The 20,631-nt window shown below is 53.6% G+C and overlaps 1 protein-coding gene across 3 annotated transcripts in view; it reads left to right on the plus strand.

The window, feature by feature from the left end:
* The first annotated feature begins 5,078 nt into the window (after positions 1–5,078).
* The window catches only part of NOS1 (nitric oxide synthase 1), a 43,814-nt gene continuing 28,261 nt past the window's right edge, over positions 5,079–20,631 (plus strand). For all 3 annotated transcript variants that reach the window (XM_010720570.4, XM_085238447.1, XM_085238448.1), the window contains exons 1-3: positions 5,079–5,317; positions 12,925–13,877; positions 19,829–19,961. In XM_010720570.4, the coding sequence (XP_010718872.2) occupies positions 13,165–13,877; positions 19,829–19,961 (846 nt within the window). In that variant the 5' untranslated portion in view covers positions 5,079–5,317; positions 12,925–13,164. The remainder of the gene's footprint in view (positions 5,318–12,924; positions 13,878–19,828; positions 19,962–20,631) is intronic.

Raw genomic sequence — 20,631 nt, forward strand, 5'->3', positions numbered from 1 at the left:
GGCACAGCTGTCCAGGGAGTGCTGGGGCCACCATCCCTGGAGGTGGTGAAGGAGCATGGAGATGTGGCACTGAGGGATGTGGTCAGTGTGCATGGTGGGGGTGGGTGCTGGGATTGGTCTGAGGATCTCAGAGGTCTTTTCCAACCTTACTGATTCCAGGATTCTACGATTCATCCAGCTGTGCTCTTGTACCCCAGCATAGCACAGCTGCATTCTTTTGACCAAATTGAATGAGAGGGTTGAGATATCAAAGCAATGAGGTTTTGGTGTGCCACCTGCATTGGGTCCCAGGTGACCTAAATGAGCATCCCCTATTAGGACTGAAATCTATGGGGTGCTGGTCAACTTGGGAGAAAGTAACATAGGAACATTTCTAATCTGGGCAGGTCCTGCTAGTGTTGTGAGGTCACCATGATCACCTCAGTGCTTACCTACAAGTGACACTAGAGCTGCTCTATGTTCCTCTAATTACTGAAGTTGGCTTTGGAAGCAGCAGGCAGAATTGCTGGGATCCAGTGGCTGCAGGTGAGTGGATTGCTGGGCAAAAAGCACCAGAAAGCTCTAAATTGCTTTAAATTCCATGGAGGTGGTGAGCCCAGGGTGCCAAATCCTGTGGCTGGGGTCTTGTGTCAGCATTGCAGCTTGTGGTGGGGCTGTTGGGATCTGGGCTGGTCCGAGTTCAGTTGGCTCTGTTTCCTCTTTTTCCTGCTCTTGAAGTAAGATTCTGGTGGTGAGGGGAATGAATTGTCTTAATTGGAGGTGAAATGTTGTGATCGTGCTGTTCCCCATGCAGTTGGCTCCTTTCAGCATTCAATTCCATCTTGGTTGAAGCTGCTTAATACCTCCAAATTACAGCAGCTTTTCAACATCCCATGAAAGTCATTCCAGAAATAAATCCAAATTCCTGGCAGTGCTTCTGCACAAACTTCTCACCGCTCGGTGGGAAGGCTGAGTGCCACTTTTCTTTGGGCTGTGGGGAAAAAATAAAAGGGGGAAAAGCACAACTCTGTGCCTCCTGTTGTTGCTTCTCTCCCTGCTGGCACGTGCGTTTGGGATGGGGCAGCTCCTGTGTTGCTGCACGGCTTTGGCTGGACACTGATTCACAAGTGTGTAGCAATGCAAAGCGTGTCCTGGCACACGCTGCTACCTACGTGTGCTGAAGCAGCAGTCTGGGGCTGGGATGAGCCTTCCTCATCATCACCAGCCTTCCTCACCATTGCTGAGCCCCTGAGCTATGCATGTGGGGCTGCCCTACTGCTGCTTTAGGGTCAGGGATGGATGGGGTTCACAGCTCACTCAGCCTCAACGAATGCCAAAACATGTTGCTTTATTTCCATGGGTCTGGAGGGTACGGCAGCCCCTCTTCACCCACCCCCAGTAGCACACGAGGGGCTTCACCAATGGGTAGAGGAATATTTCTGTCGCTTTCCTTGCAGCTTGTTTTCTGCTAGCAGGGTCTTTTTTGGGAATGAAGAACTCGGCAGCAGCTGTGGCTCAGTTTAGGGCTGGCTTTGTGTTCCTTGTGCTGTGAATGCTCTGCAGATTGGGCTTATCAGCCCTGTCAGCCTGCTGCAGCCCTTCCGTGCTGCCCCGCGCCTGTTTACCCAGCGCTGCACTGACGCAGTGCCCCTTCCTACTTCTGTCCCACCCACCCTGAGGTCCCACACCGATAACTCTGAGATTAGAGATTTGGGTCTTATAGAAAGAGCTGTGGACCTGCAGCCCTCTGTTGTGCTGCTTCATAGGGAGAAATCTCCACATATACTGCTAAGGTTTGGCACAAAGTGATTTCGATAATTATCTCGTTAATTAACTCAAAGATTAAATAGCGTCATTTGGGGGTCAGATCCTCCTGGAAGGGAGCGGGCATGAGGCAGGGACCCAGCTGCTGTACTGCACAGGGGATGGGCTGCCTTTTGCCAGCCTTAATGACCTCCATTCTGCTTATTTTCAGATGGTTTTTGAGGTCTCTTCCAACCCAAACCATCCTATGGTTCTGCGATGCACATCTCACTGATTCTATGTTTCAGTGCAGCTCTGTGCTGCTGAGCACCTTCCCCCCATTTCCAGCTGCCGACAGCTGCCTCGGATATTTGTGCTTGAAAGTGTTTGCATCTGAATAACCCAGGAGTCACTCCAGCCGCTCCAGCATGCGGAGCAAGAGAGGTCTCTGAGCAGGTTTTTCATCTGCTCAAATTAGAGGCTGGATTTACGAGGCGTCCTTGGGCTTTGGTGTGTTTGTAAAACCTCCAGCATGTCCTTAAAAGGAGGATGAAAACAATTCGGGTTTTGATGGTGAGGTGTGGGGCTGGCGCGGGAGGGACGTGGTGCACGACTCGTACAGGCAGAGCATCACGTTTTGAAGTAAGGAGAAAGAAACACAGAAAGGGAAGACAGACAGGTACAGCTCTGCCCTGTAACAGTGATGAAACATTAATTCATCCCCCTGGAATTTCTTGTTTGTGAGCTGCCATAATTTCATTTCTTTGGTGTCTGTATGAAGCTGGAGTTAGTTTAATGCCAGAAGCCAAATACTCTCCAACTAATATCTCTTTATTAGATTTGTGAGTGTGTGTGTGAGAGAGAGAGTTCCTTATAACCTACTTTATACCATTGGAAGTGGTGTGATGCACTCTGAAAGACTCAATCCAGCCCCGTGACCCATGGTGACGTGAGGCTGTAGGCACGAGTTCGACTTTTTGATGCCATTTCCAAGTTTTTTGCCCCAAATGTGTCCTAACACTCACCGAGCCGGGGACTCCCAGGCCCTCAGACCTGCAGTACCAGCCAGCAGTGCGGGCTCACTGCCACCCATAGGCAGCTCCAGCATCCGCACCCGCTCCGAAGCTGAGCACGGACAGAAATCCTGGGATTTGTCCCAAATCGCTGCCAGTCCCCCATCAGCTGGCGGATGTGTGTGTCTGTGTGTGCGCAGTGCCATCGGCTCCTTAAGCTTTGGGTATAAATACGTTCAGCTCTTTCTTTATTCCCGTCGCAGTAATCCCTTGGACGCATTTCGGGCTGCGTGGAAATAGCAGCCGGGTGACGGCTGTGTGTGTGTGTGTGTGTGTGTGTGTGTGCGCACTGCCGGCTCCCGGGGATCTCTGAGCACATTCCCCATTGCTGGAACCCCCCGACCCCTACAGCTCCCAATGGAGGTGTGTGAGGCTGAGGGGAGCCCGGGATGGGGGGAGAAGGAAACTTGGGCGAGCGAAGCGCTGTGTTTATATTTGGCTCCCATAACACTGTGAGCATATGGCTGGAGGCAAATGGCACTGAGCTGATTTCATGGCAAGGGGGAGTGTGGGAAGGGGCAGGGGCAGGTGCTGTCCCCCCGCCACAAGCTGAGCCGGGCGATTTCTTGCTCATCGAGCTATTTGCATTCAGTGAACGGCTGGGGCATGGGGTGACTTGTGCAGGTGTCTTCCCCATGGCCCTGGGTTCCCTGGGCTGGATGGGGCAGGGTTACAGGAGTGTAATCCTGATGGAGAAATCCTGCCCCGAGTGTTCTTTGCTGGAGGAGGAAAGGTGCAGATGTTGGTTGTCACACTGAAACCTTTTCCAACCTCAGCATCTGGGGGGTGGCTGCTGTGACACAGATGGAGACTGAGTCCCCTGGTGCAGGATGTGCGGAGGCCACCAGCTCCTTCTGATGCCAGCACTGTGCTGTGGGCTCCATGGGCAAAGCCTCAGCCAGCACAGAAATGAGCACTGCTCTGCTGAGCGTTATGCAGGGCAGCGTCCTGGGAGGAGGAGGATGATGGCCATCCTGGTGACACAGAGCACAGCTTGCTTTCTTCCTACTGGGTCTTGTGTGGTTGTTAGTGGGGTAGGTGGGCAGGGCAACCAGAACTGGCTGCTGGGAGCCCCTCTGTCTGGAGCTCAGCACCCATTACTCTGATTCCTGATTTTTCCTCTCCAGCATCTCACATCACAAATCAAGGGAAGAAGTTCTTGGGCTGCCCAGGCTGAAGGTGACAACTTTTGGCCCATGACCATGTCACGAAGCCTTTCTTTGCCTGCATGCCCCCACCCCATGCAGCTCTGCCCCCTCTGTGGGGCAGGCTTCCCTGCCCGATGGAGCACAGCAGATGTCATTTAGAAGCTTGCTATTAAATTAGTCCTCCTGCATCTAAATAGGCATAATTATGTTTTCATTAGCCCCAGACAGTGCGTTACAGCTTGATGTATGAGTAGTGAGAGGAGCAGGGGGGTGCAGCCCCAAAAGTGCTGCTGCCATCCTCCCCTGTTTGCCAGCTCTGCAAGAGTCCCTGTTCATCAGGGAGGATCAGGGCTGCCTGCTTTGCCCTCCCTGAGGGAAGTTTTGTCATTTAGTCACCCACTGTGCCATGGTTTATCCATGAGCATCCTGAGCACCGGGCAGCCGTGGCTGTGTGCGGGGCTACAGCTATGTTTCTCTGCTCCAGGGGAGCTGCCCTTGTGCTCTGGGAGGGGGCTGCATGCAGGTGAGCTCCTGCCCGAGCTCCCGGTGGGATTTATATAATATTATATATCTATAATTATGTGTTTGTTGTTGCCATGGGAATGAGCACAATTGCAAAGCCTGGAGACTGATGTCAAGCCTGGGTCTGTACTGGGCCTTTTTGGGGGCAGGGGCAGGTCGGAAGGGGAAACGCAGAGAGGAGGAGCCCCTTCCTTGCACTCTCCCCCCCGTGTGCAGCCCCTGCACAGTGCCCAGCTCTTCACTGGGGGCAGTGGGGGACACTGGTGCCACTTGCCCAGGGCTCAGGGGTGCAGGGATGAGCTTGGAGGGAGGCTGTTTGCTATCAGGGAAAAAGGGAACCCCATTGTGTTATTGCCCCCTACAGCAGCATGGTGCAGGGAGAGGGCTGTGGCTCTCTGGGGGTGGGGGGCTGAGCTGGCTGAGCCCCCCTGCCCTGGGGTATGCTGTGGAGGGCTGCAGGGCAAGGAGTGGGGCTTTCCAGCAACAAGCAGGGGCTGGAGGGGGTGGGGGGTGCCTCTCGGCTCTTTTATTGATAAGGAAGCTGAGGAGGGGGTGATGCTCATCAGTAAGGGGAGGGGGGGGGAAAGCCAGACTGGAAATGAGGTTATATAAAAGATGTATGATTTGGAGAGCGGAGTGTCTCCTAATGAGGGCTGCACCGGCTCGCTCCACACCCATAAAAACCCGGGTTGGACGTCAAAGCGGATTCGTTTCGGTGATGCTGGGATAAAGGGGCGCAGCGAGGAGCGCTCCCTCCCCGCACAGCCCCGCGCTCGTCCCTCCGCAGCTGCCGGGAGCGAAGCGATGCTCCGGGCACGGACGAGGACAGGGACGGCTCAGCTCCGCCGCACGGTAGGTGATGGGACGGTATGTGTGTGTGTGGAGGGGAAAACCCCCCAATCCCACACTGCTTCCCCGGGAAACTTTGCGATGCGGGAACCCCGCAGCACCCCGCAGCCATAGGTATGTCCCCACCCCGCTCCCTCTTACCCCGGCGGGGTCCGCTGCAAACTTCCGTGACGCCCCCGGGATTGGGGGGCTGAGGCAGCTGCAGGGAGAGCGTAGATCTTGTCTCCCTTCCCCGCAACTCTTTGCAGTAAGTTTGCATGGGGCGGGCGGCATAGCGGTTTGCTGGGGGTGGGGGAAGGCACGGGCAGGGGTAGGGGCAGTTTTCTGGGGTCGTGGGGGGGGAAAGGGGCAGTTTAACAGGAGTAGGCGGACGGTGTGCGTGGGGAAGGCAGGGAGCCAATTTGGCTGGAAAAGGCGGGCAGTGTGCCCGGGACGGGCGGCAATTTGCCCGAAGAAGGGGCGGGGGGGCGGATGTAATTAGTCCGGCAGCGGCTGGGGTAGGGAAGCAGCAGGTCTGGGTCGAGGGGGGGGAGGTGGAAGGGGGATGGGTGTTGATTCCCAGAGGGTGCGTGGGGTCCCGGGGTGGGATGTAGGTTCTCGGGCGGCACGCTGCAGGTCCTGAGGGGAAGGGGAGGGGGGAGATGCGCAGGGACCAGGGGCAGCTCTGTGGGTTCCCGGGGGATCGCAGGGTCCCATCCGGACACAGCGCGGCTCCCCGATGGCCGCGGGCGCTGCCGGAGCTGTCCAGGGTGCTGAACGCGCGCCCCGACCGCACCCTGTGCCCCCACCCCGGAGCTGCGCGGGGTTCGAGGCTGCTGGAGATGCACCTTCATTCCCTCCCGAGCCCCTCCCCCACAAGAAGTGCTGCTCCTCCTGCCCCACGCGTGTTCCCCTTCGTCTCTAGGGCAGTGGGGTGGGGAGGGAGCGAGGTCTGGTTGGGGAAGGGGTACACCGGTGCAACCCCACATCAAAACCCTGGGACTCAAGGCTGGCTCCTGCCTCCCCACAGGGACAGCTTGAACCTGGTCTCTTGTTTGCCCCCACCTGGGCACAGCGGACCTCAATAGTCTCCTCTGCAGCACAGCTGGGAGCTGCGGTGTAGGGAGCACAGGAGCTGAACCCAACTGGCCCTGCCTGCGCTCCCATTCTCGGCTTGCTTTGCACATAGCAGCTGGGGTAGTGGAAAGCATTTGATGGAAAGCTTTAGGTTTTTTCTGGCAAAACAGAAAAGAACCTCTGTGCACACACATCTGGAGCCCCTGGTGCTGGAGTGGGTGTTGGTGGGTATCACTCCCCAGTGCCAGCCCTGCAGGGCATTTCCCTGCTCAGCTCCACAGCCCAGGTGCAGACATTTTCTTCCAACGCTTTCAAGTTACGACTGTCATGAGGAAATTCTGGCAGGCAACTTGACAATTATCTGCTGAGTCCCTGAGGAGCTGATCCGCCTCTCACTGATATAGAGGGGAAGTGTCTCCTTCCTTCTGCTGGGAGGTGTGTGGGATTGCAGGGCTGGGGGCCCACTACTGTGCATGCCAGCTGCTTGTCTGCCTCCCTCTCCTCTGCATCCCCCACTGCTGGGGCTCAGGATGTAGAACAGGACGTGAATGGAGAGCTGTGGGGAGGTTTTGTGGTGGGGGTGTACAGAATAACACTATGCTGTAGATGTCCAACTGCACACCTTTGCTATTCCTTTCAAGCTAAAGGTCTCCGGTGGGGAAGTCTTCTTTAGAAGAGTTTGTTTTTTTGTGTGTCAGCAATTTCTTCCTCTGTTTCCTTCCAGCTTATGTCACCCGGAATATTTTCTTACCGATGCCACCAGCAGCCTATCACTCTAGCTTTTGAATGTGTCTGTGTTTGCAAACAAACACCTGGTGCAGAGCCTCTCCTGGCACAGCCATGGTTTGGGGCAATATTGCACTAATGAGACATCTGCGCCGGGAGCAGCGTTACACTCCCCTGTGAGCAGCTCTGAGCTCTCACGCCCTTTGCTTTCCACCCATTCCCACTGCCAGTGATTGAGTGTGAGCTCCAGAGAGGCCATCTTAGGCAGGGGCATCACTGCCTTGTGCCTGGGGCTGAGCGTTCTGACAGGGGCCCTTGGGGGTGTTGTGACCCTCCTGGTTTTATTTCTCCCTTCCCCTCCTTGCCCCCCAGCTGCTTGCCTCGTGTATTTTGTGTTTTGTGTTTCTGTAGTGAGTCTGTACAAAAGGCTCAGGAAATCTGCCAGATTGCCCAAATCAGCTCCTGAAAACAACTATATATAGTAACCCATAAGTCACGTGAGCTCGGCGCGCATAGATTAGCATTTACCTTTCCCGAGGAACGAGGGTATTGTCTGATACTTGTTGATACCATCAGTTTTGACTAAAGAAAGACAACCACGATAGAAAGGGACCGGTTCTGACAGAGTACAAATGAGAGTGAAAAGCCCTTGCTCTGCTCCCGCTGCTCTGATTGTATCTGTGTATTAAGTGAAATCTATAGACGTGATCTGATCTCTTGTACGTATCCAAAAATAAACACATTGTGTCCCGAGGAGAGAAGGAGCTGTAAGCCACTGTCTGTGACTGGAGCTGGATGAAAGCACGTTCGCTTCCATCTGCTTCTCCCACAGGAGCCCCGCTGGGCTGTGTGATGCCAGAGCCCAAGCCCTGCAAGGCAGCTGCAATGTGAGGTAAACCAGCACCCACCCGCAGCACTCAGAGCTCTGGGTATGGCCATGGGAACCAGCAACCTGCTGTACAGATATATGGCTGCGAAGCCCATATGCTATCGGTATGTTGATCCATATGCAAAGCATTGAAGCCTGCAAGTGCTGCATGTGTGTAGATAAAACTGGAGGTATTTATGCTAATACAACTCTTTCTATAGCCCCTCTTTTACATGACAATTCCGAAATGCTTTATGAGATCCCGCAGTACACTTCTAGGGCAGGCTTGTCTTAATCCCATTTTGCAGACTTTCGGGCTTATGCTTTCAGACACGCTGAAAGCACACAGGCCATCCTTGCTGTTAGAGTCATAAAATCTGGCTGTTTTCTGAGCAGAACTCACCCTTCATCCCTCAGTCCACCCAGCTGTGGCTCAGCCGAGGGCACTGGTCCCATTGGGGTGCTTCAGCCAAAAGCAGCACAGGGTTGTGAGGTAGGGGAGATGAGCATTGGGGCAGCACCCACAGCACAATGCTGGAAGCTGAAAAGTCTACATCCCCCCACTCCAATCATGCTCAAATCAGAGCCAAAGCCCTCTGCGGGACAAGGGATGGGTCCCAGGAGAGCACTGCTGCTGCTGTCGGTGCTATGGCAACACGTGCTGATGGAAAACCCAAGGGATGGTGCAACCAGGAGCTCAGAGCCCAATATTTTCCAGAGGGTTGTAAATAGTGGCACAAAGCAGTCTTGGTGCAAGGTGGTGACAATGAGGTGAGTTCCCACTCAGTGTCCTGGAAGGGTGACCAACCCTATCGGAGCACTGCGCCAGGAGCTTCACTCCCAGCAGTGGCCCCATCGATGCTGATGGCTCAGGAGTTGTAGCCCGAGCCAACCTGCTGCAATTTCAGATTCTCTTTTTCTTTTATCCCAAATAGAGCCACAATTCCTCTCTCGTGCTGGGACTGGGTTTCAGTGCCATCCATCACGCGGCATTTTCTCATTTATTTCCCATCTACCTATTTTGTCATTTAGGACAAAGCGTTGTTGTGTTAACACAGCTCTCATTTGTCACATTGGAGTCACTGGTGTAACTCCAACCCTCTTGGCAAATTGATCGCAGCGAAATTTATACTTTGCAGATGGGCCGAGCCCTAATAGGAACATCAGTTTGCGACAGGGTTAGTGGCGGAACTGACGGTTTTATCTAAACTCTGTTTCAGTGCACACCGCAGGCGCTGAGAAAATATTGTACGAAACAGTAAAATAGAAACGGCAGCCGTGCTACGGAAATATGTTCAGCCTTGAACTCCAAATTAAAACAAAGCCGGGTTTCTGTCAGCCAAAAAAAAAAAAAAAAAGGGATTTTGTCAACAGAGTTGTCTTGGCAACAATGGAACCGATCACCTTGCAGCTTGCCCAGTGTGGGGCAGCAGGTGGGGCAGGGTGCAGGTAAATCACGGTGAGGGCTTTGATAGGTCATGGTGATGTTTTGGCAGTACTGAGGTGACAGGGGCATGGAGAACATGGGATGCACAGACTGGAGCAGGCTTCCTTTGGTTGTTTAATTCGCTAAAAAGAGATGGTTTGGGTGGACACCAAAGGTAGTGGTTGTGTAAATATGCAGGTCAAAAGGATTTGGGGCTGCCCAAAGGCTGGGGGCTTCAGCTCAGATCTGTGGTGATAAGCAAATGCATAAAAATTTGCCTTCCCTAAAACAAAGCCCTGCAGCTGGGTGCTGCCATGGGGTTGTCGTATGAGCAGCGAAACAATTCCATGATTCAATTCACACCTGGTGTAAATTGGGTTTGTCAGAAAGGTGCGGCAGATGCAGTGCCCCAGGTCCCAGCAGTAGGGATGGGATGGAGGACAGGGGTGTGGAGCTCAGCAGCAGCTGCATGCAGACATCAGAAGGGCTGAAGGGAGGTGGATGGAAGGGCCGCACACACAGGTACGGCGTGGTCTGAGCACGCAGAAGGGCTGGCATGAGCGAGCTGCCTGCTAGTGAATCACTTTAATGCTCCATTTTCAGATGCACAAACATGCCGGTTTACAGTAACTGTGCATATGTTGCATCCCATTGCTCCTCATCAGAGTCACTGACGCTCCACGGGTTGTAAAAATTAAACGGGCATAAATCCATCAGCCCTGGGGTTCTGCGTTGAGCGGCATAAATCCCACGAAAACTAATTAAATAAGACAATGGTGTCCATTTAAAGCTGGCACGTAGAAATGTGAGCCATTACCGCAGTGATGATTTACGAGAGACAAGACTTGAAATTGCATTATGAGGGCAGGGGCATGCAGGGTGCCCACGCCAGAGGCTCTGGGTCCATGCGGCTCTGCCCAGCCCGCAGGTTGTGGCTGTGATGGGCAATGGACTGTGCTTAGGGAAGGAGATTTATTTCCCCTCTCCTTTGCTTTTTAAATCAAATCACCAATTAAGGCATGTGCTGGAGTTTGTTGCTTGAAATGTTATCTGGGGGTTCGGAATGCTTTTCTCTGTTGGCTTGCATAAGACTTGTGAGGCCCTGAAGCGTGTCCAGTGAAGGGACCCCAGCTGTGCAGGGTCTGGAGCACACGTCTTATGGGGAGCAGATGAGGGAGCTGGGATGGCTCAGTCTGGAGAAGAGGAGGCTCAGAGGAGACCTCATTGCTCTCTGGAACTCCTGAAAGGAGGCTGTGGTGGGGTAGAGGTCGGTACACTCCCAAGTAGCGGCAATAGAATGAGAGAGGATGTTTTCAAGCTGTGCCAGGGGAGGGCCAGATTGGGTATTAGTAACAATTTCTTCTCCAAAAAAGTGGTGATGCAGTGGCTCAGGCTGCCCAGGGAATAGTAGGGTCTGCCATCCTTGTAGGTGTTTAAGGAACATGGAGATGTGTCACTGAGAGACACTGTCAGTGAGCACGGTGGGGATGGGCTGGAGTTGAACTTGGGGATCCAGGAGGTCTTTTCCTACCTTAATGATTCCATGATTTGTTCCTTACGCAACTGCCCTTGAAGCTACACCATGCCTGTACACCTGCCATAGGGGTACATGTGCTGCACCTATTCTTGCACTGGTTAATGCCCACAAAATGAGGCACAGCTGCACAGGTGGATGTTGAGACTGGAGGGAGTTAATGCTTCGGTAATACTGCAATGAGATTCTGAAAGCTTGCAGCTCTGCAGCGCTTGCTGCGTTCTGGGAATTCAAGTTGGCTTCCTCTGGTTTATGCTTCAGAAGTTGAGGGAAACTGAGGCAGAGTCGGACAGCCCAGCTGGGGATGTGTAATGCACTGGGGGCACACAGCACCAGCCCCCTCCAGGCTGAAATACATTTCCGTGCAAGTAGAGCTCAGTGACACCAGTCACTGCGCTGATCTGAAGGACTGAGACGGCAGCTCTGAACACCCGACCTGACACACCTGCTGCTGCTGCTGCCTGCATAAATCAGGCTGCTAATGGTGCTTGGAGGCAGCGCCAAGCCTGACAACCCACACCGCCAGCACAGCATCTCCCTGAGACATCGCATGGAGTCGGTGCTCTGGGGCTCATCTAAATCATGCCCCATGGTAGAAACGCAGCACTGAGCACAGAGGGCAGCGTGTTCTGGGGCCGTGGGGATTTATGCTTGTAGAAGGGGCAGTGAATGCAGTGCTGGGCTCGTTGTGAGCATATTGCATGGGGTCTATACGCACTGTTGCAGCGGTGACTAACGCAGAGCAAACACTGGGGCTGACCCCATGGCAGGGAGGCTGATGGCCCTGCATTGAGTGCTGCTCACGCAGCTCTCAGAACCATTTGTTCCTACATCGTGTTGGAAATGAATCCTGCATGGCTCAGGCTTGCGTGGGATTTGGGGTCCTGATAACCTCCTCAGTGCTGGAGATGTGGGGCTGGGGATGTGGAGATGGGATGGAGAAGGAAGGAGTTGGTCCTTTGGGTACAGCTGGTGATGCTGAAGGTGCAAACATCCCCATTGTGGTGCCTCAGGGGGATCAGGAGGATTCTGCCACATCAGTGCATTCATTTTGCAGACCTAGTGCCCTCCATTTCTTCCCCAAAATTCAGGTTTAGCAAGCAACACCATTTGCAACTCAGCTGGCTGCTAAATGCCACAGCACAGCTCTGGAGAGAAACATCTCCAGGGCACCTCAGAAATGACAGAGGAACACAGAGTGGGTTTGGGAGCTGCCGTTAGCAGTGTGAGCACACAGCCCCATTGGCAACCAATGACCCGTGGGCACTATGCATTCATGCCCAGATGCACAGGGCCCCCAGGAGTTGGAGTTGGGGTTGGCTTGCCACCAGTGCAGACAGCTTGTAGGGAGTTGTTGGGCTCGGGGGAGCCCCACTTTGCACCTCAGTGCTATAGAGTATGGGGAGAGGAGGAGCTGAGCTGTGTTCCCATCAGGCAGGTTTAAAAACGCCTGTCAGTGCAAATAGCTCAGTGAGAGCCTGGGTGAGAGGAGCTGACTGTCCTTTCCTACCACCTCACTTTGCTACTGGCTGCTGCCCTCCCTCCTGATGCATTGAAATGGCTCAGTGGGAAGGTACCTATGGGCCAGGTTGTGCCCTGGGCAGGGGTGTGGATCCCACTCCCCCTGACCCATCTCATGCATCGGGTTGGAGATGCTCAGCAAAACATTGGTGGATCTCTAGCAGAACCCTGTGGAGCTCCACACTGCTCTGCTTTGCACGGCGTGTTCAGGAATTTCTGCTCCTGGATAAGAGAGGACAAGGTGTGAGTAGGGCTGTCCTGCAGCTCTTCCAGTTCCCTGCTCCACATTTCCATCCCCTCCTGAGCAGAAAGTGAGGATTGCTCTGCAGGAGAGTGAGGGAAAGCGAACATGGGACTGTGAGAGGCTGCAGCCTGGTGGCTGATACCTGCAGGGCTGGGCTGCTCCATGTGGGTGTCTGTGGCACTTTCTATCTACCCCATGTCACTTCTTCCTCCCTCTTTGTTGTCTTCTCCCCTAGATAAAGCAGCTGTTGGCCCACCTGCAGCCTGAGTAGCTCACGGGATGCTCTGCAGGACCTGGCACTGAACTGCTGCCTGATGCTTGCTGAGCTATGCCCCCACTGCCCCTCACCCTGCTGACACCTGCTGCAAGGATGCTGCAGACAGAGCCCCGAGGTGTGCTGCAGTGAGAGGAGGTGCTCAAAGCCCCATCGTGCCCCGGTTCTCAGCATCCAGCTCCCAGCCTGCAGGTGGCTGCCATGGAGGAGAACGCCTTCAGCGTGCAGCAGCTGCAGCCCAACGTCATCTCGGTGAGGCTGTTCAAGCGCAAGGTGGGGGGCCTGGGCTTCCTGGTGAAGGAGCGCGTCAGCAAGCCGCCCGTCATCGTCTCCGACCTGATCCGGGGAGGAGCTGCTGAGCAGAGCGGCCTCGTGCAGGCTGGGGACATTATTTTAGCTGTCAATGGGCGGCCCTTGGTGGACACCAGCTACGAGAGCGCACTGGAGATCCTGAGGAGCATTGCCTCCGAGACCTACGTGGTGCTCATCCTGCGTGGCCCTGAGGGCTTCACCACTCACCTGGAGACCACCTTTGCAGGCGACGGGACACCCAAAACCATCCGTGTCACCCGGCCCCTCTGCCCTGCACCCAGAGCTGTTGAGTTGTCCAACCCCAACCTCCGCGGCCAGGAGCTGCCTGCAGCCATGGGTTCTCTCTGGACCAGGGAGACGGGGCGGGATGCGGAGCCTGTGGTCCATGTCAACGGGTTGGTCACCGGCCCCAAAGGGCAGGATGGCAACAAGGGGAAGGATAGCGCCTGCAGCCACCTCTGTCTCAATGGCGGAGTGGAAGACAACGAGCTTCTCAAGGAGATTGAGCCTGTCCTGGACCTCCTGAAGAGCAGCAGTAAGGACGGCGGTGGAGATGTGCCCTGCAAGGTAGAGACAAGGGATATAGAAGTCCAGGTGGACTGGTAGGTCCCTGCATACATTTTTTACCTTGGGTGCAATGCGCTGATGTTTGGTGGTGGAGGTGCTGGTGGATGGCTCCCAAAATCATCATACAACGCAGCGGGATGGGAATGGGACGCAGGGAAAGAGGGGAAGCTATTGTGAGGGATAGATGAAAAGGACGGAAAATTTGGAGCAGGTGGCAGAAGAAAGGGAGATGCGGGAGCCGGGGAGGCTTAGGAAATAAATAGCATGTTGTGCTGATTTGATGGGTGATGTAAAGACCCAAGTCCCCGGGCACATCAGAGTGCTCCAAGAGCATTTCTTTGCTGGGACAGCTGCGGTGTCGCAGCAAAGCCCTGGGGGCATGGAGCAGCCCCAGCTCCCAGCCCTGTCCCCATGTCCCCTTGTCCCCAGCCCAGCAGCCATATCTCCACCAAGGAATTCTGCTCTGGTTGAGGGAAACGAACAATGTGTTTTTTTATTTTTTTTTCTTTGAGGAATCTCTTCTACTCTCAAAGAGATTAAACTGAAGCACTATAAATTCACTGAAATTGAAGGACCTCAACCAACAAAAATATTAACTAAATGGGTACTTCAAAGCTCAATTCCTTCACTTTCCAATACCCTTTAAAAATCTATATAAGTGGCTTGGAGTTGAAAATCCACTTTTCAATCGAAATTAGCCTTCAATCTTCCGCCTGATGAGAAGTTGCAGCCCTGCTCCTGCAGCAGGACAGGAGAAGCTGGAGGAGGAGGATGTGCTGGGGGGATTTGTTGGTTGTTCCCTGTGCTGCAGGGAAAGGGCAGTCCGCACCACCACTGCAGATGGGTCCCCTCCTCTGCTCGGTCTCAGAGCTTGGCACTGGGCAGGGCTTCTGCAGGGAGAGTTTTCTTGTTCTGGAGATGATGTGCAGAAAGGTCAGGGACTGATGGAGAGTGGAAAGATGTGTTGGTCGATGCCAAAGAAATGCCCAAAACTAAGCAAGCCTTGATGGATTGATGGTACTGTGGGCAGGGGTTTCTCCAGGCTGGGGGGAATGCGCGAAGCTGACATTAATCAAAACAGCAATAGGGCTCTAACTAATTATCAGGATAGTGCAAACCCTTGCCCAAGGTTGACCTCCAGACCCACAGCCCAGACCCCTTGGCCATCAATTCAGGTCCCGGGCCCCACCCTGCTCCGTCTCCATCTTTGCCTGGTGCTGACCTTCACTGCCCGCAGCGTTTGTCAGAGCCACTCGGGCTGCTGAGGTCTGACAGCTTTCCCAGGGCACGGAGGGGCAACATGAGGCTGAGGTTATCTGTGAGCAGCAGAATGTTTCCTGCTCAAGGTGGGCTTAGCTGAAAGCAATGCAAATTACACCTGATGCTGTGGGATCTCAGCATTGCTTCTTGTAAGAAAGATGGGAAGTTTGCATAGCAAAAAAAAAAAATCATTTCATCCTCAACCCCTGCAGTCAGGGTCTATGCTCCTGCAGAGACCCATCCTTAGCTCCTTGCCCATTTTGAGGTGCCCCCATGGACATGGTGTATGTTCATGGGATGAGCCAAGGCTGACCGTCCGCTCCGTGGCTGGAGCTGTCCGCCTTAAGGTCGGTCATAAATCAGAGTGGAAGTGGGGAGCAAGGTATGATGAGAGCTGGCATTTCTGCCACGAGGCTCACCGTGGGCTAGAAAATAAAAATAGAGTTTGATTCACTCCCTGCCAGCGAACCTAGGTCTGTTTTCCCTCTGAGCTCTGGGGAGATTGTCATGTCCCATCTTTCCTCCCTCTCCACCCCGCCGAGTTGCCATGATTTATTTTTCTGCTCAGGTCAGCTTCCTAACACAAGTGGCACGATGGAAATGGCAGTGTGGAGGCCTGGGAGGGAGCAGAGTGCTGGGAGCAGGGATTCTGTTTACGAAGGGTTTCAGGCTCCATCCTGCATTGGAATAAACCCCGTAATTTTGCAGTTCTATACGAGAAAATTCTCTTCCTCCCACCTCCCTCGCTGCCGCCAAAATCTCTTTGTGTTGCTCAAAACATTTCATTTGCATTTCTGATGTCTTCATTATTCTGCACTTGGACACAAAACTTTAAAACCTCTGAAATGAAAGGTTCCCTGGGACTATCGTGTCGATTGCATTCTGTGACATGGTGAAGCTCAAAGCCTTGGCAGCGAGCAGCCCTCCCCTTCCTCCCCTTGCTCCTCTGCAAACCCTTCCTCCTCACCACGCCGACTGCACTGGGCTCACCCAGGGGGGCTCTTGGTACCTTGCACATGGCTGCAGATAAGGCACTGAGGCTGAGCTTTTCTGGATGCCCTTTGAGCATGGCTGGAAGGGAACAAGGACAGCTGTGGGTCATGCCTGACATTGGCTTGAATGATGCTGGGATCAACTGGGGCATCGCAATCTCTTCCCAGGTCCTTATCTGCCAGCACCCATTCAACCCCATTTAGCATCCTCCTATGGCATAACACAGCCTCTCTGAAGCTCTGCTCCACTCATCTCAGTTCCTGCACTGGGTGCCTTGACCCTGAGAACTGCTCTTGTAACGAGTGGGGCCGTGGTCCTTTCCCTTTTGTGTGGGTGACCGTCCCACATGGGCCCCAAACTCTTGGCACCTCAGCTTGGATGGAGCCATGTCTCAATAGCATCCCAGCCCCCAGTGTGCGGCCATCCCCGCTGCCTCATCCAAATTGGCTCCTGGGGATGGCAGCAGCCAGTTGTGCCTCTCATCTCTGCCTGGGAAATCAGAGAGCTTACTGCCAAGCAAATTCAAAGGAGCCGAGTGACAAACTTCTTCTTTTTTTTTTTTGCTCATATATTTATATTTTTTTCCCTTCCTTTTTGGAAAAGCTTTGGAGATGTTTCTCAAAGGGCTGTTCTCAGCAACTTCCTTTCTGCTTCATCACTCTGAGCACTGCAACATCATCAAATTAGTCAAAAGAAAACAGTGGTGCCTCTCATTTTCCCAAACAGCCAGATGCTCCTTCTGAGGTGAGACAGCATCTGCACGGCTGGGGGAGGACAGGATTCCTCTGCCTTTTTTTAAGCAGTCATTTTACTTTCAGAACCTCAGAAAAAACCCAAGGTCCCTTCCCAAAATCCTGCTCCAATCCAAGTGTGCAGGTTTTGAGCACATTGGAAGCGCTGCCTGGAGGCTGGCACGGGTCTCCAGGCCAGGATCATCCTGCGTGGGCAGCTCACCCCGGGGATGGGGCCAAGGTCTCTGAGAGACCCCGCTGCTGCCTGCACACAAGGCAGCTTCAAGGAACGGGCAGGAAATACTCGTAAAATGAAGCTATTGATTTTTGTTTTATTTTTTTCCCCCATCTGGGTTAGGACTGGAGCAAGGCTCTGAATGGGCTTTTCTCTCCTCTCTTCTCTCTCTGAAAGAGCCGGATACTTGTGGGTAAACCAGCGAGATCTGTTCTTGCTCAGCCAGGGCACAACTGCTGTGCTGTGGGGGCAGTCCCCTCCAGAGCCAGCACCAGCTTCAGCTGATGGTTTCGCTGCAGCTTCTACAATAGGTCCCACCTTGCTGCGAGTGCAAGCCAAAACAGCAATGTGCAACCAGTGCTGTCCCAGGTGCAAATGTGCAACAGGGCATGGATCTCTGAGTGTCCAACCCCAATGCCTGCATGCATCTTGCTGTGAGATGGTGCCTCTGATATTTTTTCTTCATCAAATCCACCCTGCTTCTGTCTACTCTCCCTTCCCAGGAGCAGTGGTACAGCTGCCCTAGGGATAGTGGGGTCACCATCTGTGGAGGTGTTCAGTGTGGAGATGTAGCACTGAGAGACATGATCAGTGGGCACAGTGAGGTTGGGTTGGGCTTGGGGATCTTAGACTTCTTTTCGGACCTGAATGATTCCGTGATTCTAATGCACAGAGTGGCTGACTATGACGATGACTTAATTTGAGCATCTGGCCATTCTCCGTGCCATTGGCACAGGTACCAGACTGTGCCTGGAGGAGGACATGCAGGCTCATCGGCTACAAAGGGTGGTTTGTGCATGCTCATCGTTTGTTATGCTCACAGGCTCTGTGTCCATCAACCTTCATGCTCTCTGGTGTCTTGGGTCTCAGGGTAAGTGGGCAGGAATGTGCAGCTGTGGAAATGGGTATCCATAGAATCACATAATCATAGAATTGTTTGAGTTAGAAGGCACCTTTAAGTGCCATCTAGTCCAACCCCCTGCCATGAACACAGACACCGACAGCTGATCAGGTGCTCACTGCCCCATCTAGCCTGACCTTGGGTATCTGCAGGGATGAGGCATCCATCACCTCCCTGTGTTCTCCAGGAGGTTTAACAGCTGGGATTGTCTTGTGGGGAGAGCCAGGTTTGATGGGATTTCATGATGCTGTCCTGCTGCTGGGAATCCCCTAGATAAAGGGGATGTGTCCAGTGACCCTGATGGGCTGGTAAAGCACAGCATGTGTGGTTTGTGCTGGTCCCCAGCAGCATCAAGAATGGCCAATTACCTGCTCTAGGTTGGTATCCAGTCTGGAAAAGCAATGATGCTTGTCCTGATGTGAAGCCTACAGCAAATTTCTTTTCTTCTCATCACTTTTTTTTTTTTTGTGTTGGGGGGCACAAATTTGGGTACAAACTGCTTCGATGACACTTGTACCCTTCTCATGCACAGCACTGGCCATGCTTGCCCTAAGGCAGCCAATGTCTGGAAGATGTCCAGGAGCCTAGTGTGATATCTTGGCAGCTGAATGTTATGCTGTAAATGCAGAAAAATTGCTGAAAAGTTAGAGCGCAGGGAGATAGCCTTTAAGTAAAGTGTTCTGCTTAAGCTTCACCCAAGCTGAGGGTGAGAGAGGTCATGAGACTGGATTTGTTTGTGCGTATGTGTCTCCTCGAGATGGTGTCAAGAGCACCGTGCTGGTGTGAATCATGTCCTGAGCACCACGTCCTGCTTCGGTCAGTGCCAGAGCCTGCTGTTGTTAATGGGAAGGCTCGTTATTGACTTTAGAGACATCTGGAAGCTTTTTAAGGACTGACAGTGGGAGCGCTACTATTGCCAGCGCTCACAGCAAGTCGGGTTTTGAGGAAGGGCAAAGCAGCACCACGCTGCGCTGGTCCCATCCGTGGCCACGTGCAGCACAACCTATGGAGCTGAGAAGTTCCTGCCCAAGCGTGGCATCGCTGGGGCTGTCGGTGCCTTCATGGATGATGCAGCCCACGCACTCCGGGTCTCACATCTCCCAGACTCTGTTTGTTTTTCTCTTTTATGTGGGTTCGTACGGTGGTGGTTTTCCATCCGCTGGTTGGATGGCATTTAGCAGCCTCACGAACACCCTGCAGACAGTCCCCAGACAAAGCAGGAAGGCAGACATGGTGCAGTGAGCTCCATCAGTCGTGTTGTGCAGGCAGGGGCAGCAGCACTGGGGACGTCCCCGTCCCCAGACTTACAGATGTACTCCGTGTAGGCGGGCTGCCTGTTTGTTTGCACAGATCCACCCAGGTACAGCCGCTTACACCTGCCAGTGTTTGCAGCATCTGTAAAGGTCAGGAAGAGGAGAGAGCGCTGCCTCTCCCTCCTGGGAGCACCGACTTTTCCTTGGATTTTTTCTTTTCCTCCACTCATCAACACCAACTGCTGTCTGCAAACACATCCGATTTTGCTGCAAAGCTTTGTAGCTAGAAATGTGCACGACTCTCTTTCCCCAAACTCTTTGTTTGCTCTCTTGCTTTCTTTCGGGAAGTCTCTTGCATAAGCCCAGTGGGGCTGGTGTGGGCACACTGCAGGGCACCAAGCAGGGTGCAGGTCTCCTGCAGTTGTGCTTTGGTTTACCTTGCGGAGGTGATTCATCTTCTTGGCCAAGGCAGAGCATTCCTTCCACTCCCTCAGCACAGTTTGTGAGTTTTTTGCTCCTGTACGAAGTTGCTCCATCAGAACCCGGAGCAATCACAGCCCCGACACTGCTGCCCATCCCCAACCTGCTCACCCCACTGGTTTTAACCCTCCAGTTTCAGGGAAGAGGAGAACAAGCTGCAGACAGCCTTCCCAGCTCAGATGGAGAACGACCGTGTCTTTGGTGACCTGTGGGGGAAGAGCAATGTGCCTGTGGTCCTCAACAACCCCTACTCTGAAGCAGAGCAGGTAAGCACCCACCTCTTGTGCTTTGGGTGGGGACGGGTGGTGGAGCAGGGACCCTTCTGGCAGGCTCTCACCCCATGGATGGCCTTCAGGGACTGTTTGGGTTGTCCTGAGGATCCTTGGTCCTGAGAGCTGACTGTGTACTGAGCCCATGCGGTCCAGCAGCCAAATTTCCCATAGCTTGGGCAGGGGAAGGGTGCCCCTCATCCACAGAGCCAACGTGCAATGGGAGCATGGCTGGGAGATGCCTCCCAAACCTCCTTTGGGAGCACTGTCCCTTTCATAGGTAAAAAGTTGAGCCTCGTTGTTAAGGTCATTCTGATTTATATGACAGCAATTCAACACAGCACTTCAGATAATGTGTTGTACCGCACCTTTTCATCTCCTGACGCTGCACAGACATAAATTCTCAGGCTCCCTTGCCAGAAATGGATTAACTCCCACTTGTAGCAAAGCCAGGGAGAGGCAGAATTACCCCAGGGACAATGCAATGTGCGTGAGCATGGCCCAGCCTGCGTGGTCAAGTGTGTGTCCCGCTGGGATTAACCAGCCATGGGTCAGGACATGGGGACCAATCCAGGGATCTTGTGTTCTTGCCTGCTCTCTCCCTGTCAGGATGACATTGTGTTCTCCAAGGGAGGGAAACAAAGTGATTTCATGGTCACATGAAGAT

The sequence above is a fragment of the Meleagris gallopavo genome, chromosome 17 (assembly GCF_905368555.1).
Source record: "Meleagris gallopavo chromosome 17, MGAL_WU_HG_1.1, whole genome shotgun sequence".
Lineage (NCBI taxonomy): Eukaryota > Metazoa > Chordata > Aves > Galliformes > Phasianidae > Meleagris > Meleagris gallopavo.